Raw genomic sequence first — 19,352 nt, 5'->3', positions numbered from 1 at the left:
AAAAGAAATGCTTGGATACAGAAATAGCAATAAAAGGTATCTACTGACTAGGAAAAAATAAATATAAAATTATTTTTTTAAACTAGAATTGCAAAATGGTGATTTAACTTTGTCAGACACGTGTAGTGACTAATTTATTGGAGTAATATATAGCCTAGTTATTATTATATAAACTTTAAAATCACATTCAAGGGGTGTGTATGAGAGGCTTACATTACATTACATTGTGTACATTGGCTTCTTGGGGGGTGGGTGAGTTTGGCACATAAGGCCTGTCCCTTCCTGAATACTTTTGATGTTTAGAAACAAATACATGCTCCTTTTAAACGTATTTTTGTGAGACATCGTTGATATGACTGAATTCATTGTGCACAGCAGGCTCATATAACATAAGAGTTGAAATTACAGTGGTAATAATAACTTCGTTGTTTTTGAATACGCACCAGTCAGCAAATCTGTCCACGGCATACGGGTTTTATCAGCTGTCATGTGACCCACACTCAGCCATCTTGTGGAAAACGAAGAGAGAGAGAGAGAGCCCAGAGAGAGCCACACAACTCGCATACAAACCTTGTGCTGTCAGATCAAGCAGAGGTAAGACAGCCAAAGTTTAATACACTAGCAGAGAAAAATCGTACATTTAAGTAAAGTGCCATGTCAGAGAGTCATATTCTGACGAGCTGGGGGTGCTAGGAACTGTTGTTAAACCACCATGTTTACTTGGCCTTGCAGCACCGGGCCCCAGTGACTGTGTCCGTGTCCGGGCCGTGTGAAGTGCGGGACGGTTTGACAAGGAAATATTGTTGTGGATCCAGGATGCTCGAAGGCCGCGTGTAGCTAGCTAGCATGCTAGCCACAAGTCTTGAAGATAGGGATTAACTCGTGTGTCAGATCAGTGTTATATTTGCTATATAACGCTATAAGATATAACAAGACGTGTTCTTGTCTGGTTAAATAAAGTGGTGTCAAAATATAAGTATATGTTCACGTATGACATGCATACATGAGCTACGTAGAGTTAAAACGATGCTAGCTAGCTAGTTGGCCAACTGCAGGTAGCTAACGCGCTAGCATAACCACAGTTGGCTAACGTTAGCGAAAATACCCTAGTGTGGTACCAGCATGTAACGTTAGCAAGTTGCATTTTAACTACAACTCTGTCGCCACTTTTCAACATTACTATAACTCAACCATCAACTTTTAACCGTTAGAAAATGTGTCGGCGAATGTCAGTTACTTGTTTCATGTGTTCAGCTCAACTGTCCATGTTAGTTGTTTATTCGACAGGTTAGCTTGCTACGTTAGCTAGCGTAATGTTGGAAACGTTAACCGAGGATGATTTCCACTTTAACCTTCCCGAGTGACCATCACGGATCTAGCCAACTTTTAATATTCAACAGTAATGTACGTAACGTTAGCTTCAGTGCCATCAACAGTAAGCGGGGTGGGTCGGTATGACTAACGTTAGGTTGCTCCAGGCTTTGCGGTTTGATTAGCGTTGACGTTATATAGTAGACTAAGCTAACAATCCTGACAACTAACGATATGGGAGGACATAGTAGTTTTTCCGCTGACTCAAGACGTCTCCCTCTTATCATTATCAAAGTCTGACACAATCAAACTGATAAAAGTTGTTGTTGTGAACAGATTGGGCAGTTGGCGAGCTTTGGCTCTTGGATGATTTCACCCAAGTCATAACGTTATGTAAACTCAGCCAGTCGTCCGGGTTGTACTTTATGTTAACACTGACAAATGTGCGAGGCGAGCAGCAGAGTTGCCACTAACGTTGCGATCTCCCGTTGAGTTGGTGTATTTATTGCTTTAACCACCAACTTACACGTGGCTTATCCTGGCGTCCATATGGTCAGTTGTACTGAGTGTCTACTGTCCCTGTTGGTGCCTGATATTTGAGGAAGCCTGGCTGTGTAATAAATCTTAGCTATCAGGCCTGAGTGTACGGGAAAGTCTTGGCAGTGGGCACACATGCATAAACACATCTAATAATCTTGTTGGAGAAACATGGTTAGTAGTACATGTAGTTTATTTAGTCTAGTAAAGGCAACCCCCGTTGTCAATTACAGGTGTCTCACATACCCACTTGGACTTTGAGACCTCCTAAAATAGCTTTAGCAGATTGAAATTGTACACTGCTTAACTGCTAGTGGGATGGGCTGCACATCCCGAGGAGTTGTAAGACAGCAAAGCAGGGAATTTTTCCAAAATCTGTTGAGCAGAATGTTGCAGTGGTGAATGAGTTGTGAAATAAAACATTTACTTTAACTGGGTTAGTAAAACAACATGGGTTTGATAATATTTGTGTAGATTTGATGCTGATTGAACTGTATTTGGGATGTTAAAAAAAGATATCGATTTTAGTTATCCTGATTTAATGAATAGTAATTGATGACCAGTGTGCTCAATCTCATGAAAACATACATGTAATTTTCCCACCAATGGGTACAATTAATACAGCCAGTTGTTGCTAGTAGGCTATATAAACAAAACAAAAATCACAGACTGCTAAACTATCACTAAATATTTGCTAAACAAAGCAGGCTACGCAAGTAAATAGAATTTGCTTTTCATCAGTACTACTGCTATACCATAATTGTATATACTGAGTGGTATTAATCCTTTTCCTCCCTTTTCATGTTTGTAGAACTTCCAGGAAGAATGGCCGAAACCCAGACACTTAACTTTGGACCAGAATGGTAAATGAACTGGCATGCAGCCATGATAAGTGAAAGAGAAATTATTTGTAGGTTGTGAAACTGGTTTTCTGTTACGGCCCAATGTAGCTTTTCCATACATGTTCAGACATGTCAAGTGCCACCTCATCTTAAGTGTTGTCTCCCCTTCCTCTGTCCCCTCTGCTTCTACTACCCTATCTGTCTCTCTGCAGGCTCCGTGCCTTGTCTGGCGGTGGTGGCAGCGGCGGCAGTGGTGGAGGTGGCTGTGCGGTTGCCTCTCCACCCCTCTCACCTGCTTTGCCAAAGTATAAACTTGCAGACTATCGCTACGGGAGAGAAGAAATGTTAGCACTTTATGTAAAGGATAACAAGGTTTGTAGGCTGATAACATCTGCATCTTAGCTGTTGATACAGGCTTGCAGTTGACATGATTTGCATATGAATTATGTCCCTGCCTTTCAAACCCTTGTGCACCTTAACAGTGAAGCCTGTGACTGTTTATTTATCTTCTCCAGATCCCTATAGACCTACACGACAAGGAGTTCCTGCCCATATTGCAAGAGGAGCCCTTGCCGCCTCTGGCACTCGTGTCTTTTACAGAGGAGGAACAGGTAGGAGTACTTATATCAGGTCTCTATATTGGTGAAAAATGGTAATATCAGAAACGGTTTCTGACTTATCGCCCAGGCTAAAATAAATATCACATTGGCCTCAGGCCAGTTGGCTTCTTAATGTAATTTCTTGGATTATACAGACCCTATGGATTATACAGTACTCTTGGCAGTTTGGCTTCCAAATACAGAACGCAACGAAGAGAGCGGAGAGCTTACTTTTTGTCCCCTTGCTCCCCTCCCCCATTTGTGTTTGCAGAGAAATTTTTCCATGTCTGTAAACAGTGCAGCTGTACTTCGGCTGACAGGGCGAGGAGGCGGTCCGATAGCAGGGGCACCAAGAGGCCGAAGTACCTCAAGGGGTAGAGGTAAGAATTTAATTAAGATCATCCACGGATGTGTCATATTTTCTTTCTCATCTCAAAGATAAATTGCTGCAGGTGGAGATTTTGTTGTGGAAGCAGTATGTTGGATTTCTTTTATCAAATGAGCCTTTATTTTAGCTATTGAGCTATTTTGTCTGTGCAGTTTCTGAAGTCACAACAACTCCAGATAGTTAAGATGGCTTTGAGGAATCCAACCAACTGAGACAAGGGGTGTAATATTAGCGCTCTGTAGGTGTTGTGCTTACTCAGCATACTCTCTTGCAGCTGCTTGAACTACTGATGTGTTTCAGACATGGAAAACCCTGTTTGAAATCAGGCTGCTAGTAGCACACACACACACTCAGGCACCCATATACACCCTTCCAATCAGTTAAAGCTGCATATCCCTGTATTTTACAGTGCAGTTTAAACTGCACAAGCTACTGTTGCTTAGCCCGAAGTGTTAAGAGAAGTTCTGTGTGTAGTAACACTGTTGTCAGCTGGTGTGTTTGTTGTGTTACCACTACATAAATTAAACTCTTGTTTTGGTACAATGGCATCTCTCCTGTTCCTCACTGTGGAGTTTGCAACAGTTTGGAGATGCAGTTCTGGGAAGGCAGAAGGACAATAGCCACTCAAAACTTTAAAGTGATAAATGGAATATACCACTGATTGCCAAAACTGTCAGCTGTAACTTACTGACCAACTCTTAAGAGCTGAAACATAATCTTGCAAAGTCATTGGCCACGCCTTTACCAATCTGCTTTTATTCTGAGCATATAACCCATTTACACTCATATTTCCTCCCTGCTTAATGTCCTGTCCTCTGTACTGTAGACTGCTCAGTGTTTGATTCACACAACCGAAGTTCACATTGCCAGCTTTAGGTCCTGACAATGGGTAGGGTTCAAATTTAATCAGTAGCAGCTCTTTATACCTAGGCTTCTGTGTACATTAGATGAGCTGTGTTAGATCGTTCATAGAACTTTCTCTGAATTGAAGGTCGGTTGAGAGGTCATGCCATACAGGGGGGTTTATTATAAGCAGTATGTTACCATAGGTACATAAATTAGATGTTGACAGTACTGCACAGTAATGTAGTTTGTCTGACAGATACTGAGAGAAATTGGAGGAAGATACAACAGCATACTACAGCCTAACTCCCATGTAACTGTTAGAGGATGTTGTCCATGAATCATGGATTGGACAGATGAATTAAAAACCACAACAGCTGGTTTATTGCACATCCTCTGATGGAAAAGCAGAGTACAGCATCATGATTCAGCAGATTTTGTGCAATAGATGATGGTAGTTCAGTCGTGTGTATGTGAGTGTGTGGGTGACTAGTGGCTGCAGAAGGTGGGTATAGGTTTTCTGATCATCTGTTATGGAATATCGCAAATGTTTCACGCAGCCCTCCGCTGATGTTATAACCACATTTGGTCCTTTTGATCATGATGTTAAATATCCTACCTGAAAGCAAGTTAATGTCAAGCCAGTGCACACAGTCAAGAGCGACTTGACCTCTTCAGGTCATTAGGTCACATCAACCTGTGATTGTTTTCAGGCCGGGGAAGAGGAGATGGAGGGTTTTACCAAAGAAGTTTTGACGATGTGGAAGGTTTTGGTCGTGGAGGGAGGGAGATGCATCGCTCCCAAAGCTGGGAAGAAAGGTATTACAATGCCAATTTAATTTGCCAACATTTTATTGAATTTAGAATTTTATTTTTTTGCAGTGACTTAACGTAATGTATTTTTTTTTCTCACCAGGGGAGAACGGAGGTTTGAAAAACCAGGTCGAAAAGACCCAGGTTGGTGTTAAAATTTGTTGCTCAAATAATCAATACATGATGTACTCATTGGCAAATGCACTGGCTTATCTACTTGTTGCTCTCTGTCACCCCAGCAGAAGTTGTTCCAGGACATTTTCAGATGAATCACAGTAAGTGTGCCTTTGTAGTTTAATAAATGACCACTCAAGACCTCCCCCGCAAACTACATCCCTTTAAGGGCTTTTTCTTGATTGCATTTGTATTTTAACCGATTAAGAAAGTTTGATAATCTGTCTTTAAACTTTCACTATAATGATGATGGCTTCACCTTTAATCATGTGCCTACCCACCTCTCTCTGCAGTCCGAGGCAACTATGAGGATGGTGTAACAGGTCTACCGAGGAAGCATGACTTCACACGTTCAGAGAGTGAGAACTGGCGTTCTGCTCAGAACGGTGAGGATGATGAGGGGGGCTGGCGCCTCGCGGGGTCTCGACGGGACAGTGACCGGTGGTGCCCCCCGAGCCCAGGTGGGCACAGCACTGACCATATCACTAATACGTCTGTTTGTGGTTAATGTATTTGTGGTGTGCTGCCATGTTAGTTGTATGACTTCAAAATAAGATACATGTGTGTGTTGCAGCTTGAAAAATGTTATGTGGTCTGTTAGTTTCATTGCCGGCCAGAGGAAATATAGTAATGACATAACAACCTGCTTTACGGACGAGATATTCTCCAGCCCCAGTTTGTCAGTATGTATAGTGGCTGTCTTTGTCAGCTTTGCCATCAGAATGATACAACATATAACAGGAACCCATTAAGGGCACATCATAATGTTTTATGTCAGAGGGACAATTCAGAGGTTCACTGGTGTCTCCTTTATTAACTTCCCCATACTTCTGAATTTCTCATCTTAATGCACATGCTCATAAATCATACTCTTATCATGTGTTATTTTATGTGGATGCACTTCAGTAGCGCTACTAGTGGCCAAATCTTTTGCTGAAGCCAAGATAGATCATGAGATTAAAGTTTGTTGTAAGTGTGAACTGTTTTCCCCAGATGGGCCTCGGTCAGCAGGGTGGCGGGAACACCCAGATCAGCGCCGTCGTTTCCCATTTGATGCGAGAGAAGATGAGCGCGGTTACCGGAGGCCACGGTCAGGCAGCGGCAGCCTGGAGGACGAGAGGGACAGCCTACCAGAGTGGTGTTTGGAGGATGCAGACGAGGAGGCGGGCACCTTTGACTCATCGGGGGCCTTTCTCTCACTCAAGGTAAGAGGAGAGTTATGAATAAATCAGTGAGTGACAGAGACTTTTAAATGACGTATTGATATGCTGCACTATATTTTATGGAGCAGGTCATTCTTTTGCCGCAAGGACTGAAATGGGATGAGAATAGTATCAGAGTTACTGTAAATGTGTTCTTTGTTGTGTGTTCAGAAAGCCTCCAAGGAGCCAATTTTGGAGGAGGCAGAGCTTGAATTCAAACCCTTGGAAGAGTGTGAAGAGGGCCTGGAGGAGGAGGAGGACAGTCCGCCCAGGGAGACCAAAGATTTGGAAACAGAGGCCATCAGGCAGGCTGAACGAAAAGGTCAGAGAGCTAAAGTACTTATTTTTTAAAAATGCATTTTTAATGTTGTAGGATGAGCAAAGACATGAAGTCAAATGAACTTTTGTCTTAAAAACATTTCTACCTTGCTACGTCGTTTTAAGTTCACCTCCAGAAAAGAACAAATGAAATTGTCTCAGTATCAGAGTGTACTGACGCTGGGTTTTGAACCTGGGGGCCCTTTTGACCAATTTTGCAACATTCAAGCTTTGACTTGCAACATGAGAAAATTTCCTTTCACATTACTTTTGACACATTTAACTAATGAAAAGAAACTCTACACTTACATGCATGAGCATGCAAGAAAACGTTGGGACCGGCAGTTTTATCTAAAAAAAAAAAAAAATTCCAGTCATCTGTGACATGGAACAAGCAGTACTCAGAATTCGCTTCTGTGAAACGGGCCCTTAGGTCTTGCAGCTGACTGGTGTTCTCTTTGTGGAGTATGCCATTATGTTGCTTTGACACCACAGTTTGGCCCAAATCATCTTTTAGAAACTGTACAGTAGTGGTGCAATCTCAGTCATTAGTGGAAAAAGATTTAAAAGCCACACAGCATTCAGATATATTTTGAGGCCAAATCTTTTTGAAAGGGAAATGTTTTTGTTGTTAAGGACACAAAAAGGCGCGATCGATTGCTTTGGAGACGGTGGCTGCTTTATCCACCAACCACTATAATAAAATAGGAATTTACTGACGGCAATTTCAAAGCAATCAAAGCTACTTGATGTGAACATGAGCAAAGAAAAGGAAAATTGTTGATGTGGAAGATGTTTTCATGTTTAGTTTATCTTCAGTTACTGCAGCAGAAACCATAATGAAAACTGTCCTTTTTTCAGTGGATGATCATAGTTATATTGGTTATGATTCCATCTCATGTCTCTACTGTTATTATGATTTTTTAGAGTTGTCGAGAGCATCAGAGGAGGCTTTACCTGTGGCTCCACCTGTTGCTCCCTCAGTCTCAGAGCCTCAGCTTCCTGCCCAGTCTCTGTCACTGAGCCAGCCCAACAGAACAGAAGAGTGTGAGAGGCCCGCTGAACGTCAGCCACCCATGGAGCTCCCACCAGAGCCCTGCAAAGTCCCCCTGCACGTCCCCATGTCTAACAGCATGCTCGAGTCCCTACCCATCAACCACATTTCCACCACCCTCGCAGGTTAGATTTGGGTCTTCAATAGGACTGTACATAGGACTTCTTTACCAGTTGGTTCCACATGCTAATATCTGTTTTTTCCCTCGTGCTGTTTTATACAGAAGTATCTGCTCCATCGCCTAGCGTCCAGCTACCCCAAAAACCCATGGAGGTTCCTGCGGCGATGAACAATCCTTTGCCCTTCTCTTCAAATTTAATGGCACCTATTGGCAGGCCCACTGCTGTGCCACACGACACAGATGAAGACGAGGGACTGAAACACTTTGAGCAGGTAAGTTAGTTAACTGTCATGAGATGAGTGGGCTATCCTAACAATCGTAAAATATCTTATATTGATGTTAAGGATCTCTTAAAATCTTGTACTTACTGACACGAAAGCTTAAGCAAGTCATAAACTTCTACAACAGCCGGTTCGTTGACTCATCGGCTACGAGGGAACAGCCCTGTCATTTTAGGTTGTATTGATTTTAAACAGGGTTATGAGTAATGTAATATCCTCCTGAGATTCTCTCTCTGTGTCCTGGCTCCCATTCGTCCCCAGGAGGCAGAAAAGATGGTAGCATACCTACAGGATGGTGTGGTGGATGACGACAGACTTACAGCAAAGACTTCAGAGAAGCCCAAACCTGCAGGCCTGCCGCTCACCCATGAGGCTGCTCTCAAGTGGTTCTACAAAGACCCCCAAGGAGAGATACAGGGTGAGACTGGGAGAAATTTTAATCTGGTCAAACTACTGTTCATTTAGCTTAAAAGCTGTTCTAGTATCTCTCCCTGAACCTCATCTGCTCCCTTCTTGTGCCCTCTCAGGTCCATTCAGTAACCAGGAGATGGCTGAGTGGTTCCAGGCTGGTTACTTCACAATGTCTCTCTTAGTTAAAAGAGGGTGTGATGAAGTATTTCAAGCGCTTGGAGAGATTATGAAGATATGGGGGAGAGTACCGTTCACTCCAGGACCTGCACCACCTCCTCTACAGGTATGTGTTTGCTCAGTGTGGCCTGTTTCACTCCTTATGTCTACAGGTTTGCTTTGTGATCAGCACTAGTTGCCAGTACAAGCCATGACCTGCAGGTGGTGGTGTATTTCACTCTTTTACCAGAAAGATGTGTCAGAGGAGTCCTTCATATATTTGACTGTTTTACGACCCTTGTTCTTCCAGCTGACGTGATGGATGTTGTGAAGGTTTTTCATGTACTTATTGAGATATTGCAAAAAAAAAATGTAAATGCATTTAAGAAGCGATCTTGGTGGATTTAAATCCACATTCTGGCTAGATGTTGAAAAGGTCTCAAAGACAAATTCATAAACTGTACTCCTCTGTCAGCAGTCTGGGGAAATAGCCACTTCCTGCTTGATTTTCTTAATACATCCATGGCTGTCCTTTTACAATAATGGCAGCTAAAGTTACACTGAAATTAAATAAAGTTAGCCCTTGTTCTCTGTATCTTTAAAGCAACAAGGAAAATCAGCTCCAGCCTTTTCTAAACCAGTTACATGTAAATGTGGATATGGTTTGGTGAGCAACTGTGTCTGATCTCCAAGTGAAAATGAAATTTAAACTGGTTGATCTATGTTGAGTACAAATGAGTAGACAATTGAATAAGTATTCACGACTCTTAAAGGTGATATTTAGTTGAAGCACCTTTAGTGACAGTTGCAGCTTTGGTTGAATCAGGAAAGGTCTCCGGCTACATCCAAACTAAAACCTTTTCATTTTTAAATGGCGTTTTAAAATGAAAACAGTCCCTGTACACATGAACACAACTTTTTTAAAAAATTCATCTCCATCTATACTAACATGCCTGAAAAGGCATATCACAAGACCATTAACATTCACTGGGCATGCCAGTGCTGATGTAAACAGGAAGCAGATTGTCTTCTCTGTGGTGGTTTACTTGTTACAGAGAAGTACTAAGAAGGAAGGACAGCAATAATGAAATGAAAGAACAAGGATTTCTTTGCTTGGACCGACAACATGGCAGAACTGTTTTACAACTAAAAGGCGGTCAAGGCAGCGGAAAACATTAATTGGGAGTCGTTGCAAAGCAAAAATGGCATCACATTAGAGCTGAACAGGGGGCATTATCCATCACTAGAGGAAGCCATGGTAATGGGAAAGGAGTTTTCACATGAGGCCGATAAAATCACAAAATATATGTAGACCTAACTGTTATGTTTTGGCTTGGCACATCATGACTGATAAGACCCTGACAGGAAGCAAACGTAGATATCTACGCTATGTTTCTGCCTGTCCAGACTAAGACGCAACTCAGGGGTTTTCAATCTAAAACGGGGTCAGCAGTCTTCTCAAAGTCCCTGGAAAAGGAAGAGTAGTAGTGTGGCTGGATGCTAGATGTAAATGTAGCAGCTTTTGGACAACAGGTTGCTGCTCAAGTCAAACTGCTCAAAGACCTTGACTAAACAGCAGTTTTTATAGAGCTTGTTTTTTTGCTCCCTTTTGTTGTTTGAATGCTATGATTTATTTTGACGGTGTCTTCTTATGTAACGCAGGGGGATGATCAAGAGAGGCTGAAGAGGCAGCAAGAGCTCACTGCTCTCAACCTGTACCAGTTACAGCAGCTCCAATATCAATACCTCCTCAGGTACACAAGGCTCACATCTGGCACACAAATCTTCAAATACACACATTTATAAACCGCTCACTTCCTGGACTTAATACAGGAGTAGGTCACAGAGTTAATGACAGAGTTAAAAAAAAAATGTACATAAATATAAAGATAGTGATTCAGATGTTAACTTTTTATTGCTCCTGTCTCATTCTTGCCGTCCATTTGTCTTCCACCATTCAGGCAGCAGTATGCTCAGGCCCTGGCCCAGCAGAAAGCTGCAGCTCTCAGCTCAGCTCCTCTTCAACAGCAGCAGCAACACCAACAGCAGATCAACCTGCTTCTACAGCAATACCAGGCTCTCAAGCTAAGGTACACTATCACACAGTCACATCCCTCACCCAGCCCTCTAAATACATCTGCACATGTGCTATAGTCAACTCGAAGAGAGGATTGCATTTATTGATATGTGTATTTTCTAATTCTTTTAGAGCATCTGAGAGCCTCCTACCTCCTGTTACCCGGTCCCTGTCTGTACCAGACTCTGGTTCTGTGTGGGAAATGCAGAACCCGTCCTCTCAGGCTTCTTGCACGCCAAACGTCCAACAAGCTGCTCAAAACAGTGAGTTTCTATCTTCAGTAATCTGCAGTGTTGGCTTATTTTTCCAATCACACACGAGAAAAAGAAAAGGTCTGTTTCATGTCATAGCAGGTCTAATACATTATGTCTCACTCAACAGCGTGGGATGGTAGCAGCGTGTGGGATTTGCCTATAGACTCCATGGCACAGGCTCCAACCATCGAGCAGATGCAACAGTTAGAGAAGACAAAGTCTGCAAAGGTAAAAGTATTTCTGCTCACTTTTCCATCAGTGGGAAATGGTTCTGAAAAAGTCTCATCCAATGTCAGGACCTCTAATACTCTTGAATATAGCAGCATCTTATGTCTGAGTGTTTTCAAAAGTTAGTAAGATGAAATTGATTGCATTTAAAATATTCAAATCTTAAAATGAAGGCTGATGAATCAGTGATTTTCACCTGTGGGATTTGTCAGATATGATGTAATCTCACATCTCTGCATGAGATCCAGATGGTGATGATAACACAAAGAGGAACTATCATGATTTTCTCATGCAACAGTTGGAGTTGGAGAGGCGTGAGGCAGAAATGAGAGCCAAAAGGGAGGAAGAGGAGAGGAAACGACTGGAGGAGGCCCTGAGGGCTCGACAGGAGGAGGAACGCAAACGTTTGGAAGAAGAGGAGCTGGCACGACAAAAACAGGTCGAACATTTGGACAATGTCAATCTGAAGCACTTAAACAATGTGAGCCACTTTTCTCTGATTGCATCAAGACTGACTCAGTGTTGTAAATCTTTAGGAGGAGGCATTAAGACGACAGCGAGAGCAAGAGGAGGCACAGCGTAGACAAAAAGAGGAAGAGGAGAGACTGGCACAAGAGGAAGCTCTGCGCAGATTAGAGGAGAGGCGGAGGGAAGAGGAGGAGAGAAAGAAACGGGAAGAGTTCCTTCGCAAACAGGTAACCAAATGAAAACATGTCACATATTTCTGCCTTCTATGATTTGTGAAATGTCTCCCTAAATTGTGATGATTTCTACCTCACTAGGAAGAGGAGCGCAGAAAGCAGGAGGAACTCGAAGTATTGAGGAGGCGTGAGGAGGAGAAACGAGCGGAGGAAGAAGCTGCAGCTGCTGCAGCAGCAGCTGCGCTGGCCCAACAGCAACTGGAGGAGCAGAAGAGGAGAGAGCAGGAGGCCCAAAGACAGCAGGAGCTGCAGAGACAGAGGCAGCAGCAACAAGAGGCTCTCAGGAGACTTCAGCAACAGCAGCAACAGCAGCAGCAGCTCGCACAGATGAAGGTGTGTCAGCTTGTCTCTGTTAAAAGCTGCGGCCTCTGAATATGTAGCACTTCCCCCCCCATAGCTTCCTGTCACTTCAATTCAAAATTACATTCATGTTCCACACATTGTTCTAAATTAACTTCATATAGAAACCATATGAAAAATTCATTGATGCCATAAAAAAGAGTGGTCAAACATAGCCGTCCTTTAAAAGCTACAGGTGGGGCTATACCTGACGTGCACTGAGTCTCTATAAGACACATTCATTCAGACAAATAAAACCCAAAGCTTTAATAAAACAAAATTATATTAAACTTGGTTAAAATACCAAAATATGTGCTCAAACTATTTGACATTGAAGCAAAGTTGAACCTTTTTTTTTTTTAACCGCTACGTCACAGGGTAAGGGCACAGAGGAGCAGTCAGCAAAAATAGATGGTACAAAATATATTTAAAGTTGCTAAAACACTGTGTCCTGTTCTGCAGCTTCCATCCTCCTCAAAGTGGGGCCAGCAGTCGGTCAACACTATAAACCAGCCTCAGAGTGCCCTGTCACTGGCCGAGATCCAGAAACTGGAAGAGGAGAGAGAACGACAGACGCGGGAGGAGGTAAAAACAACAAGCAGCCTGGTTGTGTTCGTTGGCTCCATCGCCAGCAATGTTTTAATGCTTCTCTTGAGTTATCCTTTTTGACTGATTATTGTCGTTGAGCCAAATGTCATTTTTATGCACTCTGATTCCTGTCCTTCTCCCTCCTCGCCCCCGCAGCAGCGACGTCAGCAGCAGGAGCTCCTGAAGCTGCAGCAGCAGCAGGCCTTGCAACTAGCTCAGCAGCCCCAGGCCAAGCTGTCTGGTTGGGGCAGTGTGGCCAAACAGCCAGCTGCTACCAAATCTTTGCTGGAGATTCAAAGGGAAGAAGCGCAGCAGATGAAACAGCGGAAGGAACAGCATCAGCAGCAGCAACAGCAGCAGCAAACACACCCTATTGTCACCCAACAGATCCGCACTCAAAACAGAACTGTACGTGCCCTACGTGATACCGTGTCTTATGAGCTAGAGGAGGATAAAATCTACGTAGAGCTGCAGGGCTGGGTGTGGATATGACAATATTCTGACATACAATATTTAAATGCAATGTTCACAATATCTCTTTAATGCAGTTTCAATTTTGACATGAAGGCTCAGTTACTTTGGGTAGTTTATACGTCTTAGGAACAGCTGCTTGAATATGACAGAAAGTTGTGGCTCAGTTTTCATGGCTCTAAACAGTGACAAGGACCGACTTGTGCGGACACTGACAGTGCAAGACTGTCTGCAAAAACTAGGTCGACAGAAGTTCACTGACAGCCAGACATTAACCAACTGCCAACCACCAGCTTGTGGTGTTGGGGCCCTAAAATGTCAACAAGGCCATTTTGTTTTTCACATAACCTCTAATTCTAATAACATCAGGTTACCTTTTGCAAAAGAAGGAAAGATGGCTGAAATGATAAGTAGATCAATCACGTTGTCGACTGGCGCAATATATCTTTGGGTGTTGTACAGTTTGTTGGCTAAAAAAAGCAACTTGTTGACATTGATGGCCATTTTCTGACATTTTACTGACCAAACAACAGAGAAATGTAATTAACTGTGGCTTGCAGCCCTAGAAACAAGTGCTATGTCAGTAACAGTATTTCTGTCTCTACACAGACGCCATCTCTGAGTAACTCAGTGTGGGGATCTGTGAACACCAGCACCTGCACCAACTGGGGCTCAGACTCCAGCAGTATCTGGGGTGACACCCACAACTCCAACATGGGCTTCTGGGATGAGGCTGTGAAGGAAGCTGTCCAGCAGCCTCCTCCAACCAAGAAAGGCAACATGCAGAAGAACAACAAAGGCAACGCCAACCTCAGGTATTTATTAAGAGTACTAAAATGGAAAAAAAGTCTGGCTTCGTCACGACCTCCTGATGAAAAGCATGACTTACCATATGACGGATATGAGTAATGCACAGATCTTAATGACTTCTTTTTGTCTTCCTGCTGCATTTCTCTTCACATGTAAAGTAATTCTGTGAGTGGGCGGGCCAATAAGAAAGTAGAAGAGGAGGAGAAGCTGCTGAAGTTGTTTCAAGGGGTCAATAAGAGCCAGCAGGACACCTTCATGCAATGGTGTGAGCAAACCCTGCACACCCTCAACACGGCCAACAATCTGGATGGTAAGACTTCAAAAATATTCTTTGCAAAGGCCTTCCACCCACAACTATTGATCAACCATATCTGGAAGCCAAACTCACAAATGTTCTCCATCTGTCTCCCTGCCAGTTCCAACGTTTGCATCCTTCCTGAAAGAAGTGGACTCTCCGTACGAGGTGCACGACTATGTCAGAGCCTACCTGGGGGACACTCCCGAGGCTAAGGACTTTGCCAAGCAGTTCCTGGAACGTCGTGCCAAACAGAACGCTAACCAACAAAAACCGGCTCCGCAGAACCAACAGCAAGTCCTCAAGCAGCAGCAGCAGCAGGTGAGCGATACTGAAATAGTTCAGCACATTGAAGAAATAGCAGATGAGGTACCGTATGTTTTGGTCCCATTTTTGCCTTGTAAAGCCATGTGAGTCAAAAAGAGACATGAGTCCCTATTGCTCCCTAAAATTAGTTTTTGCTCTGAGGCATTTTTTGCCAGGCATGTTCTGACCAATCAGAGCAAGTCATCTGACAGTACATGCCGTCATACTCCACAGTCACAACTGTTATTTACATTTCTGGTGTGACTCTCTTTCTCGCGTCACCCCTTTGGATCGGCCCCAAAAGATGTCATTGCACTGCTGATTCCTTGTTTCCTAATGGGGATAGAGACCAAACGTGATTCTCCTGCAAAGCTGGTCTGGTTTGTTAAAGCTTTGCATCAGATAGTTATATATTTGATGACAGATTTTTCAGGTCTGTCGCTCATGTAATATTGTTGGTTGTGTTAGGCCATGGTGGGTCGTGTATCGCATTACTGAGCAGAGCCGTTTACTCATAGGAACACAGAACAATGTCCAGATAGTAAGGCCTGGACATTGTCCAGAGTTTCTCTTTCACACATGTAACACACAACTTGAGATTGTCTGCGTCAGAGGTGTTCTCATCTACTGGAAAAACTCTGTTTGGTGTCGGCAAGGGGCAGCGCCTGGGTATAGAGCGCAGGAAGCGGGACTTGACATGAATTACACTATGGTTGCATAGCTAGTTCGTAATTTGGTCATAAACTGCCGTTTCTTTAATTTGGTTGATGATTTCAGCTTCGGCCCTTACCGACAGGAGTTCCGCAGTCTCATCTTCTCTTCAATTACACATTTTCATTGCTGTTTTCGTGTAAATGACACGTCGTCTTCTTCTTGTTTGTTTTTCTTCCAGTTTCATGCAAGCCTCATAATAGAAACATCATCAACACACCTACTTGCTCACTGTGAATTCTCTGGATAGTTACCTGCTCTATTCACACATGAGCTAAATCAGACATTACAAGGACTTTGTACTGGGGAACGAACAGGATAAAGTTTAATGTCCAATCCAACTTATTTGGACATTTGCGTTCTCACATACAGCTCCCCCGCGTAATGACTAGATCACTTCAGGTTTGCAGTACCTATGTGAAGGCAGCTCAGGACGGCTTTATGGCAACATTAGATTTTTATATGATTTTTGCATCATCATGGATATTCTTTACTTTCCAGGTTTTGCAATGTAGCAATAAATTAAACTTACACATACTGTTACGGAGGATTGTAATGTGTACACTGCAACTTTTGAAGGTAGCGTTGTTTTAAATATTTCCACTGTCTTCTTGAGGGAGCTTCTTTGCTTCTGTTCAACCATCAACACTTTCTCTTTTGTTTGGCACAGGAGCTACTTTGACTCATTGAACTTACATAATCACCACGCTGAGAACATTCTTTCCTGCTGGAAAAGTTGCTTTGTCTAAATACCGTTCATTGGCAAAAGAATTAAGCAGTAAAGACACATCTGCCACTAATATTGGTGACAAAAGTCATGTTTCCATTCAAATTGTCAGGCCAGTTTTAAGTAAATTTTTGAAATGTTGCAAAAGAGAAATGAGAATTAGGTGCACAGTCACACATGAGCTAATGCAAACTGGTTACTATCACCTGCTGAATGTGGGCAGTGTCTGATGTGACAGATTCAGAAAGCTAGCTTACTAGCTAATGTTTGCTAGCTGGCTAATAAATACAGCAAAATATGATGTTATTGTTACATTTTCCATTTTCTTAAGTTCCATGCCTGTCAGGTAGCGCCTCGCAGGGCAGTTTGTGTCTTTCATGGCCAATATCATACAAGGTTAAACATGGCAACAATCTATGACTCCTCCACGCATAGTTCTTTGCTATTGGTTGAGGCTACGACTTCACCTGTCAAAGTTCACTAAAGTTTAATTTCATGCGGTACAAAGTTCTGTATTTGCTTCGTCACTGGAAGTGAATGTCTTATTTGCTTCTCTGCCCACACTGAATAGAAGTGAATGGAAGATGAATATTTGCCAATGTTACATCCCTCATTTGTGACTGCACCCGTTATTATTCTTTCATGTGAGCAAGTATTGGCCATGTTTCCTGCTGTCTGCAGACAAAGAAAAATTAAGTCAATGATTCTAAAGCACTGGAAGATGCTGAAAGCAGAAATGGCTTATTAGTCATGTGGGTTGAATGTTCGCTATGTCAGACCTTTTTTGGCAGAGGTGTTTCCATTTCCCATTTCGTGCAGCTACCCTTTTCAACAAAGGTAGAACCACCTCCAGTGAGTGTAAAAACGTTGGATAATCATGAACCTAGCTCATACTTTGTGCAGTTTTGAAAAAGAAAACTGTGAAACATTAATAGTTTTGGTTTCCCCCTCATCCACATCTCATCACGATCGTCAAAATGTAATGGGATCAAATCAAGTCAAGTAGTAACACTTTGACTTTGCTGGCATCTCAGACCAACAGCTTTTTCTCCAGCAGTTGATTCAGTCTTTTAAATCCACATTTCTCTACTGCCCAGGATTCTGTATGGGGTGGAACAGGATCTTCGCCACTCTACCAGTCCAACCATACGAGCGGCCAGCAGCAGCGCTTTGAGACCGTCACCTCAGGGAAGAAGAAAAAGAAGCAAAAGATGGTCCGTGCAGACCCCAGCCTTCTAGGTGAGAGCAAACAGCCATCTGTGACTAAATCTAAAATATCTGCAGTGATGTGTCACCACTTTAAATATCCCATCTGCTAATTGGATCTTTCTTTTTTTACTTCTCAGGTTTTTCTGTGAATGCGTCATCTGAGAGATTGAACATGGGAGAGATTGAGACTTTGGAGGACTTTTAAGGGACTGCAGCCAAGCAAACCCCACTGACTATATCCGATTTGAACAGCAGCTGATTTACCCGACCCCCCTGCCACAGCCCCTCCGACTGCTTCCACAACTTTCACTTTTATTTTCAGTTTCCCATTCATCAGACATACTCTGGTAATCCCTCATGAACTCCAAATTGTGAACAAACAGCAATCTCTGAGGCAGGGTGTGTTTTCCTGTTGCTTATGGACCCATAATCTGCTGAAAACTTTGCGAGGAATGGACTGGACCAAACTGGCCAGTGAAACATCCAACCAGCCAAGAGAGCTATCGCCATACGAACTCAAGTTTGGAGAAAGTCTGCAGAGATGTTGATGCTGCTCGCTCCCGATCGTGTCCTGTTGTAGAAATTTGCAGTGACAACAAATTTCAAATTTGGCCTCCATTGTATGGGTTTCTTTTAAGTGTGGATATATGGGTGGGGTGGTGGGGGTATAATGGGAAAGGTTAGAGAGATAATATCCATTGTTTTTGTTTTATTTATTGAAAGTTTTCCCCTTACACTTTACCCCCCCCCCCCCCCCTTCTCTATTCCCTCCCTGTTTTCTGCTGGGTGTTCATGGATAATGATGGCAAAGTAGAGCCCAAGGATTCGTGCCCACTTATGTCCTGTTTTAAGGACATGTTCAAAAGTTCCAAGTAGTTATCTATTTCTTGTAAAATACTAGGCTGTTTAAAGAATAAACTTTCAATTCTGCATCTGTATTATAATATATAAAAATGATCTTCTGGAGTCAAACTTTTTTTATTGCGGTATGGAATAATAAAACAGTCTGATGTGTGGGCTGTTCACACCTGTGTCTGAACTATTCAGAAAAACCACAAATGTGCAGAATTTATTTGATTCACACACATTCATCTGCTCACACGACGATAAAAGCATTTCACACAGATCCTGATTAAAAAGTTCCTCCTGGCATCGATTAAACCCCTAAAAACTTATCTCTGTTCATCAAAATTAGATATTTAGGCGTTTATTTTCCTTTTATAAAATCTCTTAAAATGGATTAGATGTAAGTACACATTTGCGTCATTTAATGTATGTGGATCTATACGTAATCGTCCCACCCCCCCAGCCGCTCGCCTGGAGGTCAAACGTACCGGTTCACCTTGACTCTGCTTATCTAATGTACATAAACAGATTATGCATATATATGCAGACTCTGTAGGTGACAGGGCAACATTTTCGTATCAAAGTGTTCTGGTTTCAGTATGTAGTCTGAGTACTATCAGCCAATCACGGGCGTAATGCATCGCCTATGTCTGACGACGATTAGGCTTTACATTAGGGTTTTTTGTTTTGTTTTTTTTTTTAAAAAATGTATCTGTGTTCATTATGCAGATGTTAATAAA

The 19,352-nt window shown here is 42.7% G+C and overlaps 1 protein-coding gene across 4 annotated transcripts; it reads left to right on the top strand.

The window, feature by feature from the left end:
* The first annotated feature begins 480 nt into the window (after positions 1-480).
* Positions 481-18,124, top strand: gigyf2 (GRB10 interacting GYF protein 2). Of its 4 annotated transcripts, none has more exons than XM_078173352.1 (29): positions 481-594; positions 2,660-2,711; positions 2,903-3,062; positions 3,206-3,301; positions 3,561-3,669; positions 5,234-5,339; positions 5,437-5,477; positions 5,576-5,608; positions 5,801-5,893; positions 6,501-6,712; positions 6,881-7,031; positions 7,955-8,206; positions 8,305-8,474; positions 8,745-8,901; positions 9,011-9,177; positions 10,713-10,804; positions 11,012-11,140; positions 11,260-11,390; positions 11,509-11,609; positions 11,908-12,048; positions 12,146-12,304; positions 12,392-12,643; positions 13,112-13,234; positions 13,394-13,645; positions 14,318-14,523; positions 14,677-14,828; positions 14,935-15,134; positions 17,655-17,796; positions 17,904-18,124. In XM_078173352.1, the coding sequence occupies exons 2-29, from the start codon at positions 2,674-2,676 to the stop codon at positions 17,969-17,971; spliced, it is 3,933 nt and encodes a 1,310-aa protein (XP_078029478.1). In that variant the 5' UTR covers positions 481-594; positions 2,660-2,673; the 3' UTR covers positions 17,972-18,124. The 4 variants fall into 4 exon arrangements, with proteins under 4 accessions (XP_078029478.1, XP_033493025.2, XP_033493026.2 ...); XM_033637134.2 differs by having other exon boundaries at positions 5,801-5,968; XM_033637135.2 differs by having other exon boundaries at positions 5,573-5,608.
* The last annotated feature ends 1,228 nt before the right edge of the window (positions 18,125-19,352 follow it).

The sequence above is a fragment of the Epinephelus lanceolatus genome, chromosome 12 (genome assembly GCF_041903045.1).
Source record: "Epinephelus lanceolatus isolate andai-2023 chromosome 12, ASM4190304v1, whole genome shotgun sequence".
In the NCBI taxonomy this organism is placed as follows: Eukaryota; Metazoa; Chordata; class Actinopteri; order Perciformes; family Serranidae; genus Epinephelus; species Epinephelus lanceolatus.
This window is presented reverse-complemented; position numbering and strand designations above follow the sequence as displayed.

What these genes read in the sequence shown, in the direction of transcription:
- gigyf2 (XM_033637133.2), top strand. Translation starts at nt 2,674, where the DNA reads ATGGCCGAAACCCAGACACTTAACTTTGGACCAGAATG. An exon ending in GTGGTGCCCCCCGAGCCCAG is followed by an intron (nt 5,969 to 6,500) that starts GTGGGCACAGCA and finishes TGTTTTCCCCAG; the next exon opens with ATGGGCCTCGGTCAGCAGGG. An exon ending in AGCTGGCACGACAAAAACAG is followed by an intron (nt 12,049 to 12,145) that starts GTCGAACATTTG and finishes GTAAATCTTTAG; the next exon opens with GAGGAGGCATTAAGACGACA.